The 24,636-nt window shown below is 35.3% G+C and overlaps 2 protein-coding genes across 4 annotated transcripts; both read right to left on the reverse strand.

Moving 5' to 3' along the window:
* Window positions 1–375: 375 nt before the first annotated feature.
* Window positions 376–13,787, reverse strand: LOC109001794 (transcriptional corepressor LEUNIG-like). 3 transcript variants are annotated; one of them, XM_018979220.2, is made up of 19 exons: window positions 13,736–13,787; window positions 13,386–13,550; window positions 12,801–12,898; window positions 12,575–12,684; window positions 10,790–11,182; window positions 10,621–10,709; window positions 8,943–9,021; window positions 8,786–8,861; window positions 8,410–8,459; window positions 7,807–8,115; window positions 7,464–7,637; window positions 6,197–6,442; window positions 5,979–6,114; window positions 5,526–5,635; window positions 5,159–5,308; window positions 3,466–3,621; window positions 2,512–2,628; window positions 1,451–1,657; window positions 376–901 (listed from the first exon to the last, which is right to left on the reverse strand). In XM_018979220.2, the coding sequence occupies exons 2-19, from the start codon at window positions 13,415–13,417 to the stop codon at window positions 758–760; spliced, it is 2,676 nt and encodes an 891-aa protein (XP_018834765.1). In that variant the 5' UTR covers window positions 13,418–13,550; window positions 13,736–13,787; the 3' UTR covers window positions 376–757. The 3 variants fall into 3 exon arrangements, with proteins under 3 accessions (XP_018834765.1, XP_018834766.1, XP_018834764.1); XM_018979221.2 differs by lacking the exon at window positions 13,736–13,787 and having other exon boundaries at window positions 5,979–6,087; window positions 13,386–13,667; XM_018979219.2 differs by lacking the exon at window positions 13,736–13,787 and having other exon boundaries at window positions 13,386–13,667.
* A 7,704-nt stretch (window positions 13,788–21,491) lies between these two features.
* On the reverse strand, window positions 21,492–24,636 carry LOC109001759 (probable indole-3-pyruvate monooxygenase YUCCA4). Its single transcript, XM_018979153.2, has 4 exons — window positions 23,731–24,636; window positions 23,263–23,511; window positions 23,053–23,175; window positions 21,492–21,894 (listed from the first exon to the last, which is right to left on the reverse strand). The coding sequence occupies exons 1-4, from the start codon at window positions 24,361–24,363 to the stop codon at window positions 21,664–21,666; spliced, it is 1,236 nt and encodes a 411-aa protein (XP_018834698.2). The 5' UTR covers window positions 24,364–24,636; the 3' UTR covers window positions 21,492–21,663.

Here is a 24,636-nt window from a genome sequence, read left to right on the forward strand (position 1 = left end):
AATACATGTGAAAAATGGGTTACCTTCAATGTGGGCATTCCAGAAAAATACGAGTACGAGTAGCTCCGTCACCGTACTAACTACGACCCGAAACAAAGGGCAAAGAAAGGGTCCATAAATACAAGTTGTGATTGATAAGTGCCCGAAATATCCTTCCAATAATCACAAAGGTCTAACCAAGATCCCCCGCTTTCCAGTTAGCCCAAACCTAGCGCCTTAAGCCCAACTAGTCGAAATAATTTGGTCCATGTTAGGCTTGGGCTCAAACCTCGGGCCCAAGAAGAGTACCTTGTACGAATATTCTCATTCGGCCCTGAGCTAATTTTTCTAAATGGAAAAAAAAAAAAAAAAAACACTAATGGTTAAGAGGTTAGATGTTCCAAACTGGAAGTGGAAGTATCATATTGTTGATAGAGAGAGTACTGTAGTACAGAATGTTTCTGCTTTTCTTAATAAGAGTACATACAACATGTTACAAGCAGAGCAGTAGTCCAGAAGAAAGCCAGTCAAGACAGAGCATTAAACAAATCTCCAATTTAAGACAACAAATACAACTTAACAACAACAATACTGCAAAAGGTTAGTTTCTGGGGTAAGTAAGAGAACTTAGAAGGAGCGAGCTCAAGTGATCCACAAGGAAAAATAAATATGTGAGCTAGATCAAGCGCAGCAGCAACCAAGATTGACAGACAAACTACTACAAGCATCTGATCCACAGCCAGCCAAAGGAAAGAAAAATTAATCTCGTGCAGTTACTTCACTTCCACAGCTTAACAAATTTATCATGACTACCTGAAGCAACCAAACCCGTCACAGTCGACACTGCCAATGTAGCAATAAGTCCTTCATGAGCCGACAGCGTCATCGTCTTATTCTCAGTCATGTTCCAAAGCTCCAAAGACTGCAGCAGTAAGGAATGTGATCATCCCGTGTAGTTGTATTGAATTGAACCAGACCGTGAATATCAGGTAATAAGAATAGAAAATAAGGCAGTGTCAGTCAGAACCCCCATTTCCAGCCACATTATTACTATTATTATTAGTTCTTTTCACAGAAGAGGCCGCCTTTGTAAAATCACCAGATCATTTTGTTTTCCACAAAGTTACACCACCAAAATAAGAGAAAAATTAATTAAGTTTGCAACTTATATGATCCCAATACTTGAAGCCCCATATTCCTCTCGAGAAAAATTTACAAATGGGAAGCTCCAAAGACTTTTATGCGCACCTCAGCTTCAAGATTAAACTGGGTTGGAGAAAGTATACCCATACAATTATATATGCCAACCCAAGAAGTTTGAAGGCCAATTTCAACTTATACATGCAAAATATAGCGATGTGACAATTCAAGAAAGAAAAAAAGTCGTCATAAAAATCTATATTGCCAACCTCCTAAGGAGCTATTAATCATAGAAAACAAACTGATACAAAGAAAAAAAGCAGATGCTTGCCTGATAGCAACCAATGACCAGCAATGAAGGATATGTAGGATGGAAAACACAGGAATGGAATATATTGCCATTACAGCTGAGCTCATGTACACATTCTCCTTCGCTCCCTGATCCAAGGTTCCAAACTCTGACAGAGTCCTTGCTGACAGATGCTAAGAACTCACCAGAAGGGTTCCAGCACACAGAATGGATCTGCTTAGTATGTCCCTGCAATTACAGATCCACAATCAGGGGAAGAAGGTTAGCCATGCCACATTTTAGGAAGTAGAATGCAGGAGCCAAAAGAATATAATCTTAAAAGACCGAAAATTCCAAAAAAGTGTTCAAAAACTTGTGAAAGAACAAAAAATCAATTAGAGTCACCAACAACAACAGAGATGCTTGCCGCAATCGCATAAATTTTCCTCCTTTAACAAGCATCCCAATTCTCAGTGAAACAAAACTGGCTTGCCTAAGAATCCAAGAAAGTAGATTATTAAAAAGAAAGAGAAAGAAAAGTAGAAGGGGCTTACAAAATGATTTAGTTTCATTTAATTCTAGAAGATGGGGGCTTTTTTGCTATGTTAAATTTCTAGATATGGGCTGTACGTGTGGCCATGGGTCTCATAATGAATTTTCACATATTACTAGGTTTTTACATGAGGTTTTTATTACTTATTTAGATTGATTTCATTAGAATCAGGTACCATATATGTATCCATATACTAACATCTTTTTCTCTTTTGTAGTTTGCTAGATTCTCTAATCAATAAAAATCTTGTTTACCAACAAAAAAAAAATCAATATTATTAAGTTTATACAAAATTAATCTACATATCAAATAGATTAAGATAACATACAGAAGCGATATTTTATGTATCATGGGATTTTTAGCATGAGAGACTCAAAGTGAAGATTTTAAGAGACAAACTCCAATCAGTAACCATCCTGCATGAAAAAGAGTAGAAGTATTTGCAGGATCAAGCAGGGCTTTCCATCTATTCTGCAGCATATTACTTCGCCTCTGCTTACAGAATTCATCCTTGGTCTAACTCAACAATAATAAAAGAAGTTAAATGAACCTTTAATGAGTGCCGACATGCTTGTGTCTCCACGTCCAGTATAGATACAACATTCTCTGCAGCTGCAGCAAGGTACCTTCCAAGGCGGGGTTGAAATCTCATTTGCGTCGTACCACCCTATTATATGTAATAAAGTATTAATATTCTCTCCATTCACAAAACCAATAAGTATGTGGAAACCACCACTACCCAACACCAATCATACAAACATAGGCCTGCATCATAAGAATATTCTTATTAAATTGGTAAGTTACACATGTCCATCAGGAGACACTAGATTCACTATTGCGTGATTGTAACACTCCAGTGAAAGGCCCAAACCACATAGCCTATACTCCAAAAAGACTAATCAATGGTACAATTGGAGCCCCATTAGAACATTATAAAGAGCAATAACTTCTCATTCCCAAGTAACGTGAGATCCAGTACACCACCAACCCTTATCCTTATTATATAGGGTATCACAATCTCCCTCCCTTAAATTTCCAACGTCCTCATCAGGCCAATCCATCATAAGTAGCATGACTCAAGTCCCACATTTCTAGTTGGGATAAGCTTTGATACCATTTGTAATGCCCCAATGAAAGGTCAAAACCACATAGCCTATTCTCCAAAAGGATAGTCAATGATACAATTAGAGCCTCATTGTAATATTATAAAGAGCAAGAACTTCTATTTCCTAAGCAATATGGGATCTAATACACCACCTACCCTTATCCTTATCATATGGGGTATCACGGTGATTAACCCTAATTGGTCTTTCTCGAGACCAATAATATATACATATATATTATATGAATATAATAAAAATTATTTTATACTGATAAAAAAAAAAAGTTACACACTCACCCAGTGGGTCTTGAACCCACAACCTCAATCTCTACCATATTCCCATGGCAAAGGAGGTGCCATTTGAACTAAAGTTTATTGAGCCAATAGTACATAAAACTCTACCTTGGACACCCTCGCACAGCTTCCATTGTTAATACTCCAGTATCGTATCTCACCATCTTCATCACAAGAGCAAAAGAGGTCATCTTTATTTGGGTGGAAGTCAAGTGACTTAACAGCGGCAGAATGCCCCGTAAATGTACGAAGTGAATAACCAGGCTGCATATAAGACATAAATAGTCACAAATATATCAGGTTCATTAAGGCATCATACTGTGAAGATATAAAATGCAAGTTCTTAGTAAATTTTGACCACCATAACACCCAACAAAGAAAACTAAAATAGCAGGCAGTTAGCAAACATTGGCAAGATAAATGATCTGAAATATGATATGCTTTCATTCTTGAAGCACAGCCCATGAAATCTATTTTGCTAGATATTAACTTATTATTTAAGAAGTAAATTGAGACTAAGCACGAGTTTTCCACAAACATGACCAACACCAAACCACCAAGAGAGCTAACTATCCACCAATATCTTGTTAGCAGGAACCGAAATTGTATACCTTTACATGCTAGTGGATTCAAGGTGACTATCATCCGAATTTAATTATGATCCACCTCTTCACCAAAAATAGGCATATCCACAAGCCAATACCACTATATTTATCACCAGTCTTATCTTAAATTGCTTTCAGAAATTTGAAATGTGAAAATTCATTACCTTTTCAAAAGCAGCATTTGGAATATTTCAACAATTAAGGTAGCATATATATATTAATAAGTAGTTAAATAGCTTGTATTGAAGTAAATCAATAGCCCCTCATGTAGATAGTGAATGTAAGTATGTAACCCCTAGGGGTTGGCTCGAGTGGTAAAAGCCTTGGTCTTGGTGGTATGCTCCCTTCAAGGTCTAAGGTTCGTATCCTTAGGTGCAAACAATCTCTAGAGGCCATTGGAACTGGGGGATTTTCCCATTGAATTACCCCAGGTGCATTTACGGGAAACTCTTTGCTGGACACCCAGTGCCAATAAAAAAATGTAGATAGTGGACCAGAATTTCTCAAAAGATCATCAGCCTGCATCATATAAGTATCAATTGATACTACCAATTTATAGTGAGTTTCCCTTGTCGTGAATTTCCCATTGTCTTCTAGTGTCTTATAGAACCAGCTTTCATGTTGCAAACAACTACACAATTATTATGGAAGAAAAGTAGAGCAAGCAGCAACAAAGAACCCACAGTTTCATAAGCAGCAACCCAAGTTCATGTCCTTTTATTCCATGTCGCCCTTCGATGTCACACCATTATGTTTCCATATTCTAGGTTCATAAGTTATAAAGGCGCAGTTTTCTACCTTCATGCTGCTAATTGCATTAATATGATTTTAAAACCCCCAGATCCAAACCCACACTAATCTGCATTCTCAGCAGTCAGCTAATGCTCTTTTTTCTTTTTCTTTCTTTATTCTTTTTCTTTTGCAGAGAAAACCTGGCCAGGCATTAATAGCCAAGGGAGACAAAACTGGAACTTATGCACATCTAATTTTATTTTCTTTAACCAAACATCCATCCTGAAGATACAAGGAAAAATAACATGTAATTCAATAATTGTCATTATTATGCACGATTAAACAGAAGAACATGGGAAAAATGTAAGGCAAATGACATAGTCAAATGTATAAAGATCAATACAAGAGAAATGAAGTATGAATTCAAATACTATTATGGATCAGGAAAAAAAGGTTCAACTAACATTGTCGGCATCCCAAACCCTGACAGTTTTGTCAAATGAAGACGTTGCAAGACGTGGCATGCTTGGACTGAACCGGACATCAGTAATAAAAGAAGAATGCTCTTCAAGTGAGGTTTTTGGCTTTAAAGAATCCGCGTGCCACAGTACAGCCTGTGTCACATGATCATCAAGCAAACAATTACAGTTGCTCTTATCTAGAAACAGCAGAGAAAAAAAAAAATCATCTTTTTATTGGAATCAGGTGTGCTCAATTTAACATTCAGGAAATAAGTTTTCTAACACAGAGCAGCCACAGCACATATTTGATTATTTTAGATAATCGTTGCTCAATACATCACAAAATATTTGTTGAAACTCTTGCACTCACCTTCTTATCGTGGCCACCGCTGGCAAGCAATTTCCCATCTGATGAGAAGTGGCAGCAGATGACTTTGCTTGTGCTTGCTCGAACAGAATTTACTTCTGAAAATGTGAACCCTAAAGAAAAATGAAAGTAAATCATGGTAAAAACAGCCCAAATTCAGATTAAAATCCAAATTTCACCCACTGCCACCACCTACAGGTGGATGGGTTCGGCTAACAACATGTTTCATCACTAATCTTAAGCTCCTACTCCCATGAAAGTTTGTTACTCGCAGCACTGTAAGTACCATTTTGTCCTACTATGATCATTTTCTAGGGCCAGAATTAAACTTGACCCATGAATTAAATAATTTGCAAACAGTTGAGTCACAATTAAGAAAAATATGGTACATAAACAAGACAAACAACACAAGCTAATCATAAACTCTTGATCAAAAAATATACATCACGACCGCACCTTTGCTTACGTCCATACCACGACCCACAGCATCCCTAGGGTCGGTATCATCATGGGATAAAAATGATTCGACATTATCCTCATCCTCTACAAAACGATCAATGTCAGCCTGCAATTCAAGATCCTTATCATCCCACTGCCAAAATGGAATGCCAATGAGAATACAATGCAAGGAGTTTTTGAGTTCCTCAATAGAAGATCACAACAAGTACACTCACCAATTGATTTGATGGTGACGTAAGGGTGCCAGTAGTATCAGCACCAAACATCATCAATGGCTTGGAAGAACTACCACTGTGAGGCAAAGCAGGCATCGATATCACATCTCCAGGTGTATGCGTTGAAGGAGTTGAGGGTGCTGAACTTGGAGAGGGCCCTGCTGTGTTAGCAGTTCCTGAGCTATTGGCAGGACCAGAAGATGACACTGGCTGTTTTCTCTTTCTCCCAGTCTGGTTTTTAGAAGCCTTAAAACAAATTCAGGAAAAATGTTAGGAACCTCCCAAACTTTACAGAGCATATTTATATTAAAACTCAGAAATATCCCCTCCCCAAAGAAAAACACAATTATATTTTACCACATCCCAGGATTCAATAACATAATTGACCAATTCTAATTCAACCCTCTCAACCACTGTTTTAGTTTCATCACATGAGATTTCAACCACAATCTTAATAATAACTAGCATGGGTGAATGGAAATGGCTTCAAAAACCTGAAATCTTAGGGGAGAGAATTTATAAAAGGGTGGCTCTACAGCCACCACTGGGGCTCCCGCTAGTTGATTTTACTTGTTTTTTTTTTTTTTTTTTTTGCTTTTTCTTTATATGTATTTTTTTAACACTTAATTTTTTTAAAAAAAAATTCACAACATTATTAAAAAACACTTACTTAATCATTAAGTAAAAATAAAAATAAAAACCAGCAGTAGCCCCCAGCGGGAGCTACCAGCGGTAAGCATAGGGTTTTCCTTTAGAAAAACACATGACCGTATAGGACAGGCATTACATGCGATGGGAACAAATTCTTCTCTACCTACTTTTCAAAATAGTAGTGCTTATAATTCATACAGCTTATACATGTCAAATGCAACCCTCAGAGAGAGTTGGGCACAAAGGTTTAAAAAAAAAGAAACGTTAATACCTAACAAGTTAAAAAAAACATGATTCCTATTGCTAAAACCCCAGTTAGATAATGTAGAACGGATGGCTGTGATCAACTTGTACAGATATGTCCCACAAGAGAGCCCAGATGGCTCCACTAGGGCCTTACCACATCATGGAACATAAATTATTCGCATGACTGCGATTTTTGCTAATCAAGTCGTGTTGTACACATGAACAAGAAGGATTTCAAATCCAATCCAAAAAGATGTTGATACGAGCACAAGACAATGTGCAATTTACACGATCATGGCACACCAGAAGATGGTATCAAGAGCAAAACATATCTCAAGCATATATTGCTAGAGTTGATGTAAGGACTGACCTGATCATTTCCTCGAAAGGAATTCGACATGCTACCATCCACAGTCCCACTGCCAGCACCTCCCATTTTATCTTGTTGGTGAAGACTGTGATTTGAGCTCTGAGATTGCTGATTTGAAAGAGCATGCTGTTGTGGATTATTGTTCTGTTGCAGCTGAAACTGAGCCATTTTTAACTACAGAAATAAAAACTCTTTAGTAACATCTTAAGCCCCCACTCAAGGGGAGGGGATGGACACAGAACAACCATGGTAGGCAACTAATGTGGGAAAAAAATATGCCGAAAAAAGTTGTAGGAAAACATCTAACTACAGATGAAGGGTAATTGACAGTGAAAAGGAGAACCTTAATTAGCATCTCCGCATCTCCACGACCCAAAAGAGGACCACCAGATTGAAGAGGTGATCCAACGTTCGGAACCACATCACCAACAGAGTTTGTAAGGCCATCCTTCCCAAGACCAATGTTTCGATTATTCAAAAGCATTCTTAGTCTTCTATTTTCATCACTTGCAGATGGTGATGTCAAGTTTTGCTGTGCAAGCATTAGCTGTTGCTGATGTGGTGACAACATCTGAAGTTGGTGAAAGGGCTGAGGTGCCTGCATAAAAGGCTTTTGTTGCTGAAGAAGCCCAGTGCGAAGCTGATCAAGTCCCTAACAAATAAGCAAAAACATTAAACTGTTGCTAAATAACAACAATAACGGCAACAGCAGCAATAAAAATAAAAATGATGATGACGATGATAAAACAACAATAATACGATGATCATAACTGCAATAAAATCCCAGAAAAAATAATAAATGTAAAGAACAGATATTTCAAACCAAAAAGAACTCACGAACTCGATACAGAGGGATAAATAATTGCCAAAAGGAGGAGTGGGAAGGGGACAAAAAGGAAAATCCACTCTTTAAAACAATTATAAAAAAAAAACCAAACAAACTTACTGTTAGGGGCCATCCTTTTAGAGTCAAATTATTACTACCTTGATTTGACCCTGAAACAACAGGAATTTAAGTATTAGATATAAGGATCTTAATGCAATTACAATTAAAAATCTCGTAAGATGTTGTGACTGTTAATTTCCAGAAGCTATTCAGTCAACCGGGCTTGTTAATTAAAAGGAACGAACACAGAAGGATTCATGTTTAATCGTGTCACAAGTATTCCAATCATAATTCAAATTTTATAAGTATTCGAGAATTGAAGAATTCAAAAGGCATAGTGCAGTACATAGGACATGCACACAAAATTATTTCCAACAAAATTCAAAAGAATGTGACATTTAACTTAAAGAAGATAAAGAAATCAGGCAAAGAATACCAGGAATTCCTATCAATGATCCTTCAGGACCTGCAGCTCTGGGATTTAAAACCGGATTAATCTCACTCTTGATATCCTGATTCCGCATTAAGTCAGAACAACACAAAGAATAAGTAAAATGAAAAATAATGAGGTCACTTGCATGAAAATACCATACCGGCATGGACCCTGGTAGTTGCTGATTGCGAGCTTGAACTTGTGGAGACATCCCACCAGCTGTGCCATGCAACAGTTGCCTGAAATTAAGAATAATTAAATGCACTAAATAATGCTGCTAACGGGAACAGGAATAAGATGTTATGTCCTTATTATTTAAACATAAGATGGATAGGGAATGATTCCCTCAAATTAACCATAGAAATTGAAGGTGCAAACATATATTCACACTTCACTGCCAAAAGACAAAGTAATCTTTATCAAAGATCCAATATCCATCTCAAGCATTGTTTTTGTATAGTCTAAAGTTCTTGCACATTCAGACAAATACAAGATCAATTAAAATTTTATGCAGAAATCACTTGATTTCATTTCCGACTGTACCCAAAGGCTATCAAGTACATTTCTAGGGACAAATTACATTTTAATCCCTCTACTTTTGGTGTTGTAATCAATATGATCTCTGAGCTTCTAATTTGAGAAATTACACCATAAATTTTGGTTTTATTGTCAACATAGCCCATACATCTGGTTCCATCAAAGCTTGGGACATTAAGCATCAAACCTTTCCATTCCTTTTTCTTTTCCTTCAACCCATCTCTCCTCTCTCTCACAAACAAAAATCTTCCCTTGTTCCTCTCTTCTCAAACACCACACCCCCAACCTCCAAACCTTGCAATCTCCGGCAGACCACCCTCACTCCACTCTCTCCTCTTAACACCACCAAATGCTACTCCAATGGTGAGTCCACAACCAGCCCATCTAGCATTAATGCGCCTGACAGTCTAGGGTCATGCAGCAATCCAGTCAACATGTCTTAAAGACGGCATTTTGTTCATAGGAATACAATTCATAGCCCTCCTTGAAAAAGCTACAAGAGCCTTAAGGAGTATTATAAGATCCAGCCTCCAAAGAGAGAATGCGCTAGGCACAAGTTAGCATTCTCCAAGAGCTAACGTGTGCCTTTAGGATTTTCCTTAATACAATGGTTTCTCAACAACTCTTCTGATTAGGCCACGTTTGGCAGCAAAAAAATTTGGGAGTTTTTAGTTTTTTTCATGAATATTAATAGACCTAAAATTATTTTACACTTTTTTTTACAACCAACCATTGTGATTGTGCCACCTTATCAAAAATAAGTTTACTTTATTTGAATCTTTCAACTTACATAATTATCCTAAGAATAATAAACGAGTTGTAAGTGTATCATTACTCATTTCTTTTCACTTTCAATGCAGACATCTTCAAAATTTTCCATCCCTCAAAAAATTCCAATCTAATCATTTGACTCAATTAGACAACAAAAACACAAAGACCAGAACAAATTTCGCAAAAAAATCTCACAAAACTTTCTGGTCAAAAAATATTTTCAATGGGCCCGACCACTTCACAAACCCCAGCATAACTTATCTCAATGATTTGAGAAATTTTTATGAAAACTTCAATCTTGCTATTTCTTGACGTGGAGGCCAAAGAAGACCAGTGGGGGCCACAGGGATGGACACTAGAAATCACAATGTTTTGGGAATGGGTGATGTGGGTGTTAATAGAGGAATGGGAGGGAGTGCATTTAGTTTAGAGAGGGACGGCTAATGGGTTGAAATTTCTTAGGGAATGAGAAAGGAGGGCCACATGAACAATAAACCAAACTTTAGGATGTAAATCTTGGAGAAAAGTACCCTGAAGGCTGGCCAGTTGCTGCAGCTGACTTCAATATCGAGGCATGATTTGGATCCAAAAGCTGGCTCACATTGTCCCCAAATCTTTGCTGTAACGATTTCCTAAGACGGTTAAAGACTTGAATACAATAATAATCAGGCTATCCAGAAGACTAAATAGTCCACCAACCTTTATTGCTGCATCATCCAGAGAATCCCTCTGAAGAGGCAGTTTTAATTTTTCCTCGTACATCTTTGTTGCCAAGGCATTTGCAGTTCCCGGGTTCTGTCGCATAAGAGGGTCATTTCCAACAAGGCCATTTGTACTGCCATTAATAAGGTGAGCCCCATCTCTTCGCTGCTGTTGCGGCGTTGGTGGCTGCTGCTGCTGTTGTGGCTGCTGCTGCTGCTGCTGTTGTTGCTGCTGCTGCTGCTGCTGAGCGTGCCTCTGCAACAGGAGCTGTTGCATCTGCATATGATGCTGCTGCTGCTGCTGTTGTTGATGCTGGGGTTGTTGGGGTTGCTGCGGTTGCTGCTGTTGTTGTTGATGCTGTTGTTGCTCCCTTGCTTTAAACAACTGCGTCTGCAATTTAATAAGTCCATGAGTTTCCACATAGCACCTTCTTTCAAACTTTTTTTTCCCTTTTATACTTTCTAATTGTCGAAGAACTTCAACAAACACCATTGTACCCATACAGGCAAATGTGAAGTCCACCAATTTAATAAGTACAACAGAACACAAAGTTCCACTTTGACCAAACTCCGAAAGCCATCAACTAGCCTAGGCATGTTGCCTGTTTTGCACCACAGCCACCCTGGTACACTAGTAAAGATTGACCTTAGGAGAATAATATAGACAAATGTGCTTGTACTGGTACAGATTCCCACTAGGGGTAAGTAGGCACAATTCATACACAAGGCTAGAGACTAAGCAACAAGATGTGTATCAATGGGTAGTTGTGTGACGACGTCTCTGAAGATAACTAATGAAGCTTCAAACCCACAACCAAATCTTAAAAGACCAATTTCCACCGCATAACAATTGACAAATCAAAAGAAAAGCAAAGAAGAGACACGATCAAGGAATTTATCATAACCTGTACGTATGTTTGACAGAACAGCATAGAGGAGTTAAGTGACTATTCTTTACTCAAACATTAAAGAGCAAATGATGCTTGAGCAAGGACATACCTAGCACAGGTTTGTGAAGAGAGATGAGGGAGAGAAGTAACTATTGCCGTAGTTAGGAAAAGAAAATAAAAACCAAGCAAGAAGAAGGAGAAACCACATCTCAAAAGGTACCCTTGTTGGGCTTCTTAGCATGCTAAGTATCCATCATTTTGATTCTCAATTCTTGTCACAATCAAGGACAAATGCAAGAAAAAATAATCTAGCAACAACTGTCATTGGAGATGCAATGTCAAAAAAATGCCAAAAGCAGACACAGGAACAGAAGCGGTTAGTCTCACTTTCTAGCAGCTGAGAGACAAAAGTGAAGTGATTAATAGCAGAAATCCCATACTAGTAACTATTACTGCAATAAACACACGAGTAGCAGGAATAAAACAACAAATTTAGAACTACTGAATCACAATATCAAGTATCAACTGATATCCAGGATTCCAATTTCCGACACCAAAAAAATATCTAGGATACCATCAATAAGCAATATTCTTTAAAAGAATTTGAGTAACTTTGTTGAGTAAAAAAACTAATCTACATGTAAAAAAGAGAATCTTGTTAATTCTATTCAAGAAGCTCAAAATCCATGCTTTTCATGAAAGCATCAGCGCCTTAAGATGAAACAGTTTGCATATACGTGGAAAAAGTGTTCTAATGGTGTTTGAACAGCAAGTTTCATTCTACTCTCATCACACAGAATGGTTACCACATTTCCTCAGCAGCACTCTCTTCGTCAAAAACAAAACCTAAAAGAGCATATCCAAAAATGATAATAAAATATTCTTTAACCAACCTCAATGTAAGATGCGGCCGGCTCAGAGTGCTTTTCATTGGTCCTAGCAATAAATATGTCCCAGAATACTGACCACCACTCAAATAGAAACCCCCCCGGGGCATCAATAGCTGTAAATCCATTTTCCAAAAACTTAAAGAGATCAAAATGTATAAAAGAAAGAAAAATGTCTCAGAACTGAAAAATGTCTGTGTGTATGCACATGACTCCTCCTGACTATACATACCGACGGGATCAGACGATACTTTCCCTTCAGCTTGAAAAGCCTGTGCAGAAGCCTTTAAGTCCCTCTTCACTAGATAATCGTGGATATACACATCTAACCTGTTATTTAGCAGTGGGAAGAACATATTGTATCAATCATGCGTATTTGGGAAAAAAAAAAAAAATTAAAACTTTATGAATGACAATATCTAAAATAAAAATTAACCCCAAGTTTACTGTCAATAGAGAGATGATAGGAAGCCAATAGAAAACAGTAATGTTACAACAAAAATTCAGAGACGAACCCCAAGCCAAGAGTTAAAATAATATATAAAAATATACATATGAAAGAACTACTAAATAAACTCAACTACCTTAGAAAGTAGGGGAAAAAAACCCTAAATTACCCCCACTTACAAATACATAGTATACATGGAATAAAGAACGAATCTAAAAATTCACACTCAGAACTCAGAACTCAGAAAATCCCAGTACCACGGAGCCCAGATCAAACAGGATTTGACACGACAAGGGCATTGAACGAGAGGAGAAAGATACCCATAAATAACGAGAGGAGAACAATATGCAGGAAGGAAAAAGCACTTACATTTTATCCGCTTCCCAGTTCGTCTGGGACATGGTGCTGAATTTAAGAGTTCACACAAGCAGGCGATAGTAAGGATTTTTGGTAGAAACACCCGCTTCTGCTTCCCTCTACCTCTGACTATAATCAAGCCCAGAAAAGCAAATTCTTGTCACTAAACATGAAAACCTGTTAAAGAAAGCAAGAGACGGTACAGAGACAAGAGGGAGATAATCAATGTGAATGAACGGAAGAACAGCCTCAAATTGTAGCGAATAGGAACGTAGATGATAATCTAATATAATACGTCAAAACATTAATATTATACTAAATTCAATGAATAAATAGAGAAAGTGAAAAATGGATAGATATACCTACAACTGCAACTAACCCCTCCCCCCAAAAAAAAAAAAAACAGCTTTTTTGTTTATAAACCTTTTATTTTATCTTTTTCTGGAAGATTTTTCTCATATCCCTTTGGTGGATTGAGTTACTGTTGCAGGTACCATAATGCTTCAACCGAAATTACCAAATCAGCCCTCAAATCAGTCAAATTTTCCGTCTGAGACATTCGGTGCATCTACAACTTTTTACTTCAATTACAGAAATCCGTTTGTGCATAGGTTGTGTTTGGATGTTAAAGTGAGTTGAGTTAAGTTGAGTTGAGATGATAAAATATTTTTAGAATATTATTTTTTAATATTATTATTATTTTAAGATTTAAAAAAATTGAATTGTTTATTATATTTTATATTGAGATTTGAAAAAATTGTAATAATGAGTTGAGATGAGTTGAGAGTATTTGGAGAACCAAACGAAGCCATAAAGTACTACCAAGTATTATGGCCAAGAGTAACACTACAGCTACGCTGGGAGCTCCTGATCTATTGTATTTTATATTTTTTTTATATATATATTTTAAATATTTTTAAAAAATAAAAAAATTTACAATATCATTAAAAAATATTTTATTAATCACAAAATAAATTAAAAAATATCGGATCAGAGCCCTAGCGGAAAGACTAGTATTGTTCTACAGTCAGGGTGAGTTTGGTTATCAAACTCATCTCAACTCATCATTACAATTTTTTCAAATCTCAATATAAAATATAATAAACAATTCAACTTTTTCAAATCTCAAAATAATAATAATATTAAAAAATAATATTCTAACAATATTTTATCATCTCAACTCAACTCACTTCAACATTTAAACACAGCATCAAAGTTGTGTAATTTGGCATCAAAACTCAGAGGGATTTTTGGAAAACAAATATATTTTTTTAAGTATTCTTATATATTTTTAAGTTTTTTTACATATTTTTTTTTCAAACATCACTTAAACACAATGCTTTCAATTTCAAATCATCAATTTTTTCGTCTAATTATTATTTAATTATTATAATTTTTTAAACTCTCAAATAATACATAAAAAACAATACAAAGTTTTTAAATTTTAAAACAAAAATTTGATTCATACAAATTTTTAATTTTATAATATTTGAATTTAATTTTTTCTCTCTTGTTTTCTAAAATTCAATAAAATATCTTAACTTAGACTATTTCATTACTATTCATAAATATTTAAAAATATTGTAAGCATCAAACCAACCCATTTTGGTCTAAGCTGACTAGCTGAATTCTGTATTATTATTCGGAATAATTTTATTTTAATGTATTTGTAAGAGCCCGAGCAGCAGCACTTTTATTATTTTATTCTTGAGTTTATTCCTTAATTTTCGAAAATCTTTTCAAATAAAATAATTCAGTACCCTTTACTCACGATCTCTGCAAAAGGTGGTGTATTATTTCGTTTATATTTTTATTGTTTCTTATGATTATCATCACTATATATTTTGATTATAAATTATTTAAAAATAATGTTTATTTAATTGAGTTGTTGTGCCCTACATTCTGTTAATGTAATATGGAAAAAAAGTACTTGATTGGAGAAAAAAAAAATGTCTAGCCTAGATAACGAAACAATAAAATTGAAAATCTAATGAAAAAACACCCCTTCTTTTTCTATATTTATGAATCGATCCCTTTTCGTTTTGGTCAAGAGAATCTCGGTTTTGCCCTGTCCTTGGACCGTGACCTAACGTTAATAATTGGTTGGTAGCCCTTCCCTCGCTTATCAACCACGAAATTACTATTTTGACCATTCAAAGTGTCGACGAGAAGACTTTACCTTTGAGTTAAGTTGAATTGAGATGATAAAATATTATTTTTTAATATTATTATTAATTTAAATTTTAAAAAAATTAAATTATTTATTATATTTTATATTAAAATTTAAAAAAATTATAATGATGAATTGAGTTAAAAGATATTTAATAACCAAACCAAATAGTTTTACCGACTAAAATGGTTGAATTTTAGAGATCAAAAGTGTGATTATTCAAAAGAAAAATGTCATGGGTAGATTCTAAAAAAATTGGGGCCTAAACTTAATTTCGAGGAATTTATGGGAGAGTTTCGAATTATACACTACAAATTGCAAGTCGCAAAATGTTCAATCTCAATTGTGACGTGATGGATGACAATATTAAATGAGATGATTGTGATCAACATATATTTGTAAGGTTCCAAAACGTTATGCATTAAACGACAAAATATTGGACCCACAAAAAATTTTATAATTCTATGTAAAATATTATAAGATTTTTAATTTATTTTATCATTGCACCCATTAAAATATATATTATTAAAAAATAATAAATTTTCACGCAAAACAAAAGTAGAATTTAAGTCAATATTTTTAATAATGTAATTTCAACTCCAAAACAAATAAGCCGATTTAGACGGATAATGATGATATGTTTGACTAAAGTGATTTTTGGATAGGGAGTTGAGATGAAAGTTAAAAATTGAATAAAATATTATTATAATATTATTTTTATTTTTTAATAATATTATTATTATTTTGTGATTTGAAAAAATTAAATTATTTATTATATTTCATGTGAAAATTTTAAAAAATTATAATAATTAGATAAAATAAGATGAGATGAATTAAAATAAACTCTAAATTCACGGGACCTAAACCAACCAACAAAGAGAAAAGTTTGTATGTCATTACCGCTACAATGTATCGCTCTAAAAAAAAAACATGTTTTTTTTAGATTTAATGATTAAGGAAGTAATTTAAAATATATTAATATATTTTTTTATTTTTTAAAAATAATTAAATATATTAAAACTGTGAAGAAAAAAAATAAAATAAAAAGTAAGTAGCGGTATAAACAAGCGGTGCTACTCAGCTACTCTGCTAGCTGAGTAGCACCGCTCAGCGACAAAAGCACCCACGGTTTCAACAAGGTAGACTGGTAGACAAAACATTGATGGGCCATCTGGATACCAAAATACGTTGGGCTTTCTCTATCGGCCCATATTTGTTCTCACCAATGAGTTATCCTGGGTTGGGCCAGTCAAACCCAATTCTGACTCGAGTAGATTCAAACCAACGCTGATTCATCATCAAACATCCTCGTTAAATCAGATAGATATAGTTGTGTCCAAAATTCCAAATACATTATATCAATACCTCGCTTGAAATTGCTTAAGATTAACATAACATCGTCGGACCGACTCTATAAAGTTATTTATTTCATAGCCATATTCTCGTATATTTAAGAGAATCAAGCCACTGTGTCGTGTTTTGGCCCCTTATGAACATTAGTATAGCAGCAGATTAACAGAGTGTGTGGGGGTGAAAAATCCAAACAGAAAATGTGGAAGAGAAAGAGAAAGGGTAACCATTGTGAGGTCTCTCTCTCATCCTATATATAGTCTATATATAATGGTAACCTTTCTCAATGTGTCAGCACGAGCTAAGCTGCTGCAAAAGCAACATGCCACTGAGATCCAAGTGGGCCCAAATCCAAGAGAATTCTCTCGGGGACCTTTTTCTTATATCATCATCATCGTCTCATCACTACAAAAGAAAAAAAAAAAACAAAAACAAAAACACAACAAAAGCAAGAATCCCAACAGTAAATGGCAGATTTTCAATGTTGTCAGCGTGCATGTGTGTAATTAAAAGAGAGAGAGAGAGAGAGAGAGAGAGATTGCATGGGGGATGGCATTGGCATGCATGCACAACCATCAGTCTCTGATCAGTACAATTGCATGCCATGTCATGCCAACCTATACTTGCTATAGATACGCCCCCTGCAATATGCATCGAAGTCTGAGTAAATCCCACACAAAGATTGATCCCTCCCTCAGCGCGTCCCCAACAACGAACGGCCTCGATAGCTACTCCAACACTAGAATCAACAAAACAACACAACATTAAATCTAGAACAATGTTGGTCAAAAGTACGATAATCAAACTAAGGATCAGAATTAACGAGGAGAAAAACAAAGAAACAACCATATGTCATCTATATAGTTTCAAGCTGAAAAGATAATAAATTTGCGTACCGCACACGGTTTTTGGACAGTGTGGCCGGGGTGACATCAGGTGTGCATGGAAAGAGTGATGAGATGAATCTATATCAACGGTTAGAGAGAGAGAGAGAGAGAGAGGTTTGTTGAGCTTCTTCGATAAAACCATGCAATCTGCCTCTCAGTCCTCTCTCTGCAAATATGGGTCACTCGACTGATCAGCGGGACAGCGAAGGGAGAGAGAGAGAGACAGACAGAGACAGAGAGAAGATGACGTAAGTGACACCGAAACGCGTGCTTGGGAAGCGTGTGATGAGGATTTCGAATTCAATGCCTAAGAAAACCCTTCTTTAACTCACCCACTGGACCTTTTTCCCCACCCTCCCCACAGTCTACCAATATACGAGTATTCAGTCTTACATATTCACCCCACTCCTTGTCTTATGGCGGCACACGCACAGAGAGATCAAGAAAGAAAGAGAATATCGATAATTTCTATATCCCAGAGAGAAGCTTAAGCTTGCATCAGCACCTAGCAGAGCAGGGAGAGAGGGAAAGAAGAGGTGCAAGAGTACTGAAACAGAGCTGTCAATCCGTTTCTGAGGCTTTCGTACATTTTTCTCTCTATGGGAAGAGAGGGCGTCAGAGCCCCATCATTGTCTCAATTATCAGAGAGAGAGAGAGAGATATCAAAGGCTAGCTACTTACTATAGGACCTTGGCATGCACTGTGCGTCATGCTTTCCGATCAATGCAAAAAAGAAAGTGTGTTAAACTCCTTTGCAGGAGCAGGCTTATACCCATGGTATCGCTTGCCTTTGGAGGACACATGTCCTAATTTCTATTTCAAGACAGGGACAAAGGAACCAATCGTTCATAAACATGAAGAAATAAGGCGCAGAAAAGGCTAGTTTTTTAGTTTTACCTAGTATCATGCTTTAAAGTTTAACTTCAATCGTTGTATTGTGCTAAAGTTTTTGAAAATAAAACTCCATTTGACACGGACGTGTTTTTTTTCCAGTCTCTCGTCCCCTTTCCTCATGTGCAGTTTTGCTTTGGTCGATAATGCATGGAATTTGAAACTAGCTGCATGTCGTAAACAAGCTATATATCGAATTACGGATTACCAGGTGTAGAAATAGAAAGGTACATGATGACCTACACCAACCTCTGAATAAAACGAAGCTATTGCGCATGCATTCCTGACCCTTCTGGGGAAGACGCTGTAGTCTGGAGGAGTCAGAACTACTGTTCTTTCAAATTACGTGAGCTGTATATATATATGTTTCTCTTTCGCCATGATTTTGAGCTTACTATCTTAATCCGTCACAATATTCGTCTCACGTACGTATGTTTTTCATCTTGGAACTGCATCATTATATTATAAGCTTGCGTATATAAGAATAGACAAATTATAAATCGAACCAAAAGCTCTAATATTTATATTCAACTTGACATTGACATATATAATTATTATTCTCCAACAAATTGTATAAGAAACCTTGTTTAATTTGCTGTATTTATTATATACTGGAAAACGGTCCGAATGTGTTAGCTCTGATGTGCACTTGACATAATGATTTAAATAAAAAAAATAAAAAAAATTAATAATTTATTTGTTTGGGAAAATAAAATACAAGATTAAAAAAAGATAAAAAATCAAGATTAAAAAAAATTTAAACTTTAGCAAAGTATGAGTATTGATCTTCATTCATATTGGATTATCTATTTACTAAAATATTATTAATTTTTTATTTTAAAAAAACTAAAAAAAATAAAAAAAAATAAGTACACTGTCAAAACAAAAAAGATATGAAAAAGATACGTCAATTCATATGCGCCGCGGGAATATTAAGGGTCTTTTGATAAAACATGATCTTCAGTAAATTTTATAATGAAGTTACACGTCAAATGATCAAAGGTGTTAAGAACATTTTGATAAATCAATATCTTTTATTAAATTCTACGAGAGAACTACACGTTAAATAGTCAAGAATTTTAATAGTCTTTTGATAAAATATGACTTAACAAACTTAACGAAAAAATAACAAAAATTAATAAAAAATAACAAAAATTACTATTCATAATTAAATAACTACTTATTATGTATTATAATTTATGTATCTTCCCACGTTAAAAACAAAATTAAAGGCTATATGAAGTATGGACCACAGAGATAGGGTAACACTCCCCAAGTCCCTTGTAGAAATCACATTGGCAACCGATATACTGTACCCTTTTTGGGCATTTGAGAACAAAAAACAAAAAAAAAAAAGCATAGAAGAAGTGATTGATCAGATCCATGGGTCTGCCCGCCCAAGCAATTCAATCAAGCCCATGAAAAGTGACCTACCATCCGACAGCACATGTCAGCATAACCGAATAAACGATCAAATGATGGGAAGGGAAAATTACCTAGCTGCCCGTCACCATTAAATACAGAAAAATAAGAACTTCCAAGACGTGAGCATAGTGCCATAGTATACTATTTTCGCATCTTTTTCCTTGTTTTCCCCGTGTAGTTGAGTACGCAGTCGTAGTTTTTTAAAGTTAGCTCGCACATAGTATTAGAAGACGGATAATTAGGCTTCTCCTACTACTTTTTTATTGTTTTATAGTATATTTAAAATTTTTATTTTTTATTATTTTATATAAGTTTTTTTTTTTAACATCTTCAATAGAAAAAATTAATAAAAAATAAAAAAAATAGTAAATAGATGGTAAAAAATAGTAAATCTATCATTATCCTTCAGAGACAACCAGACAATTGGAAAAGCTCATCGAGGTTAGGTATTTCATTTGTTTTTAACCTATAGAGTTGGGGTGTTACCCACATCCCACCCCACACCCCTCCTAGGCCAACCCATTGAGTCTAAAAAATTATTTTTGAGTTCAAAAATATTTTTTTGAACTTGAATTATAATATAATTAAAATTATAAATTAAAATTTATAAACACTAAAAGAACTTAAACTCATTAGAGTTATATTTTAGATTGTCTTGACCTTCTTGGCTAATCATTATATAAGAGGTCAATGTAATATAATAGTCATATTTAAGCAATGTGAGACTTACAAAGAACTAAATTATGAGAATTATGAAGTGATTTATGATCCCATCAACGCAAATTTTTAAAAAAAAAAAATCATATATTTATCATTTTTTTTTATCAACGTCATCTCTTGATGTGACATTAAATGATAGACTTACAAATAAAATATAATAAATTATATATAATTATTTAATAACACATAATAGAATGATGAGAATATAATAGTAAAAGAAAATATGAGTAACATTATGAGTAATATTAAATATAGTCATGTATTGTGCAAATACCGCACACTCATTTTAGAAAAAAAAAAATAAAGTCTACATAAAAAATTAGTTTTTTCATGTAAATATTATATTTACTCATTTTTTTAAAAATGAATACACGGTACTTACACATTTTATAACTATAAATATAATTCTTCATTTAGGGTGAGTTTGGTTACCAAACTCATCTCAATTCATCATTACAACTTTTTCAAATTCCAATACAAAATATAATAAACAATTCAATTTTTTCAAATCTCAAAATAATAATAATATTAAAAAATAATATTCTAACAATATTTTATCATCTCAACTCAACTTAATTCAACTCACTTCAACATTCAAACACAACCTTACTATTCCTTGTGCAACGAAAATGCATTAATCTATTGATTTGATTCCATTTATACAAACAAACAAAACCTCGTGACAAGATAAGGGGATTTACAGTTTTACACCCCCTAGCAAAATTGACAAATTTACAAGTACTGAAAAAGCGAAGAAAATTTATCCCATTTTAAAACCCTAACCCCCGAAAACAACCCAATTTATGTTTCTCTGATCTAGGTCATCTACTTCTTCTACAACTACAAGTTAATTTTTGTTACGATTTTCCAGTAGGATAATATGGGAATTACAATAAGTTCTACAGTCCTTGATTGTCCTCCACTGATCAGCAACGTCATTTGCAATTCTCACGGCGTCCGAGGCGGTCCCAAGAAGACCTCTTCTCGTGAAGCCAACCGTATACAATCCGTTCTCTCCCTTCCAACCGTTGGGAAACGGCGTTTTGGGCATGCCGTCTTTTGTGAAGAAGTCACAGCCCTGAGTTCCAAAACAAAAATCGGCAAAACATTACTTATTTAAAGAAATTAAGTTGCAGTTTGGAAATAAGTTGAGATTAAATTATTTGAGATAAAAGTTGAATAAAATATTATTTTTAATATTATTATAGTTTTGTAATTTAAAAAAATTGAATTATCTATTATATTTTATGTAAAAATTTAAAAAAATTATAGTGATTAATTGAGATGAAACATTTTCACTATCCAAACGAGATTTAACAATTATCAAAATCCATGTGTATATAAGACTAGGACACTAATAAATAATATTGCTTTTTATGTGATACTAGGAAACGGCTCCGAGTACGTTAGTTTCGGGATGCACTTGACATAATGGTTTAAATAAAAAAAATAAAAAATTCAGCAACTTATTTTTTCTGGAAAAAAGAAAATACAAAGTTAAAGAGAGATAAAAAATTAAGATTAAAAAAAATCTAAACTTCAGCAAAGTATCTAACTGCGGCTGCGGGACTATTAAGGATTTTTTTGTAAAATATGATCATTCATTAAATTCTACAACGGAGCTACACGTCAAATGGTCAAAGCCGTCTTAAGGACATTTTGGTAAAACATGATCTTTTATTAAATTCTATAAGAGAGTTACACATCAAATAATCAAGAATTTTAAAGGTCTTTTGATAAAAAAGGACTTAACAAACTTAACGTAAAAATAAAAAAAGTTAATGAAAAAAAATAAAAATTACTATTTACGATTAGATAGTCAGATGAGATATACTAATATCACAAAGGCATCCACAAATATTTTGTTAAAATGTTAAAAACAGAATGAAGAATCCTTATTCTCCAAATTACTAGAAGTAAGAGTTAAAAAGGGACACTTTCTAAGACTATCTTTGTTGTAAATTGCAACTCTGCAGAGCTCAACATCTCACGATAGTAGTCACACATCACAAAATACCACAAAGCAATACTTTTAATTTTTTTTCCTAGAAAAATGGAATAAAAAGAAGGGTATATAGGATGACCAAGCAAACCAAAATGATTTTATTCCTTTCTGCATGGAGAAAAGAAGAGGTTTGGAGGTTTTTGCCCTCTGTCCATGAGCCCAACGAAAGGGATAGGTGATTCATAACACGATAGAAGTAAAACTAAAAAGAGTGCAACAGGCCATGCTTACCTTGAGCCAAGTAGGCACATTGCTCTTGTACCCAGTTGCTAAGATTATAGAATCGAACTCCTTTTCTTGTCCATCCATAAACTTGGCTCCATTTCTTGTTATCTCCCTCACCCCTTCCGTCACCTGATGCCCCAAGAGAATCAGCTGAAGGTATAGAGAAATAACATGCACAGAGAGAGGCAAAGAAACCGTGTTTATGGGTATTTTTACCTTTATTTTACCGGATTTAATTTGAGATAATGCTCCCACGTCGAGGACTGGGGTCTTCCCGGTAACGTTTTTTAGCTCAATTGGACCGGTTTTCGGCCGGTGGAGGCCTAACTGGTCTGTGTTTCCGATGGTGAAATTCGCTGCTAGTAGGAGGAGTCTGTCTACTATCTTTAGAGGAAAGCATCTGAGAAGTGCCATTATTATTCCAAACGTTGAGAAGCCAAACATTTCTCGTGGTAAAACATGCACCTGTATCACCGAGATTACAGACGAAAGTAAGCAAAAATCGAATGTTTTTCCTCATTTTCCATTTATTTTATATGGTAAGTAGGAAGCGTACTCACCCAGATGGAATGAATAACCCTTAAAACAACGTAAAAAAAAAAATGAACCTATATTTTGATAAAAGTGTAAAAAAATGCATAACAAGATCAAAGAAGAGATTTGGAGAGAAATAAACCAACTTACAGTATTTCTCACAACCATATGAGGTACAGCGCTGTGTCTGCAGAGGTCCAAGCTAACTTCCATGCCAGAATTGCCACAGCCAACAACCAAAACCCTCTGGTTTGCGAAATCAGAGCCAGATTTGTACGCTGTTGTATGAACAATGGGACCACGAAACCGCTCCATACCAACAATTTCGGGTATCACCGGTTCGGCATTCTCGCCAGTAGCCACAATAAGCCACCGGGAAATGTACTCCAAGTCATGAGTCCTAACCCTCCAAAATCCACAGCTGGAATCGAACTCAGCGCTCTGGACGGACTGGTTGAACCTTGGCTGGATTGAGAAGTGTGCAGCATAAGACTCCATGTATGAGATGAACTGATCCCTTGTTGGGTACATGGGGAAATGTTCAGGGAAACCTAGTAATGGGAGGGCGCAAAACTGCTTGGGAAGGTGCAGTTTGAGACGGTCGTAGGTCTTGTGCTGCCAAAGAGAAGCTATGCAGTTGCTTCGCTCAAGAATCACAGAAGGAACTCCATGTTCAGAGAGACAAGCAGAGGCTGCTAGACCAGATGGTCCAGCCCCCACGATGATGGGCCCATGAACCCACACACACTTTGCTGGTTCTTCTTTTTCTGTGCAAGAACCCATGTAGGAGAACCGCAAGAAAGTGAGAGAGGGAGAGAGAAGAAAGGGAAAGAAAATTAAAGAATCCTCTGTTTTTTTGTTCTTTTTACTTGCCCTGTTTTTTTCCCCACTCCCTAAAGCCTGAGAATATACTGCGGGATGAATTGGGAAATTTAAAGAGAGGAGGAGAGAGGTGAAGTAAACAAATTGCGAACGACTCTGGGAGAAGAGTCAATGAGAAGAGAATCAGGGGGTGTGGACTGAGGCTTTTAAGTGCACGTATATATATATAAAAAA

The sequence above is a fragment of the Juglans regia genome, chromosome 11 (assembly GCF_001411555.2).
Source record: "Juglans regia cultivar Chandler chromosome 11, Walnut 2.0, whole genome shotgun sequence".
Taxonomy (NCBI): domain Eukaryota; kingdom Viridiplantae; phylum Streptophyta; class Magnoliopsida; order Fagales; family Juglandaceae; genus Juglans; species Juglans regia.

What these genes read in the sequence shown, in the direction of transcription:
- LOC109001759 (XM_018979153.2), bottom strand. Translation starts at nt 24,363, where the DNA reads ATGGGTTCTTGCACAGAAAAAGAAGAACCAGCAAAGTGTGTGTGGGTT. An exon ending in ATATGGTTGTGAGAAATACT is followed by an intron (nt 23,512 to 23,730) that starts GTAAGTTGGTTT and finishes TCGGTGATACAG; the next exon opens with GTGCATGTTTTACCACGAGA. An exon ending in ATGTGCCTACTTGGCTCAAG is followed by an intron (nt 21,895 to 23,052) that starts GTAAGCATGGCC and finishes TTTGGAACTCAG; the next exon opens with GGCTGTGACTTCTTCACAAA.
- LOC109001794 (XM_018979220.2), bottom strand. Translation starts at nt 13,417, where the DNA reads ATGTCCCAGACGAACTGGGAAGCGGATAAAAT. An exon ending in TGGTATGGACGTAAGCAAAG is followed by an intron (nt 5,636 to 5,978) that starts GTGCGGTCGTGA and finishes ATTTTTCTTTAG; the next exon opens with GGTTCACATTTTCAGAAGTA. An exon ending in CATGTCGGCACTCATTAAAG is followed by an intron (nt 1,658 to 2,511) that starts GTTCATTTAACT and finishes CTGTAATTGCAG; the next exon opens with GGACATACTAAGCAGATCCA.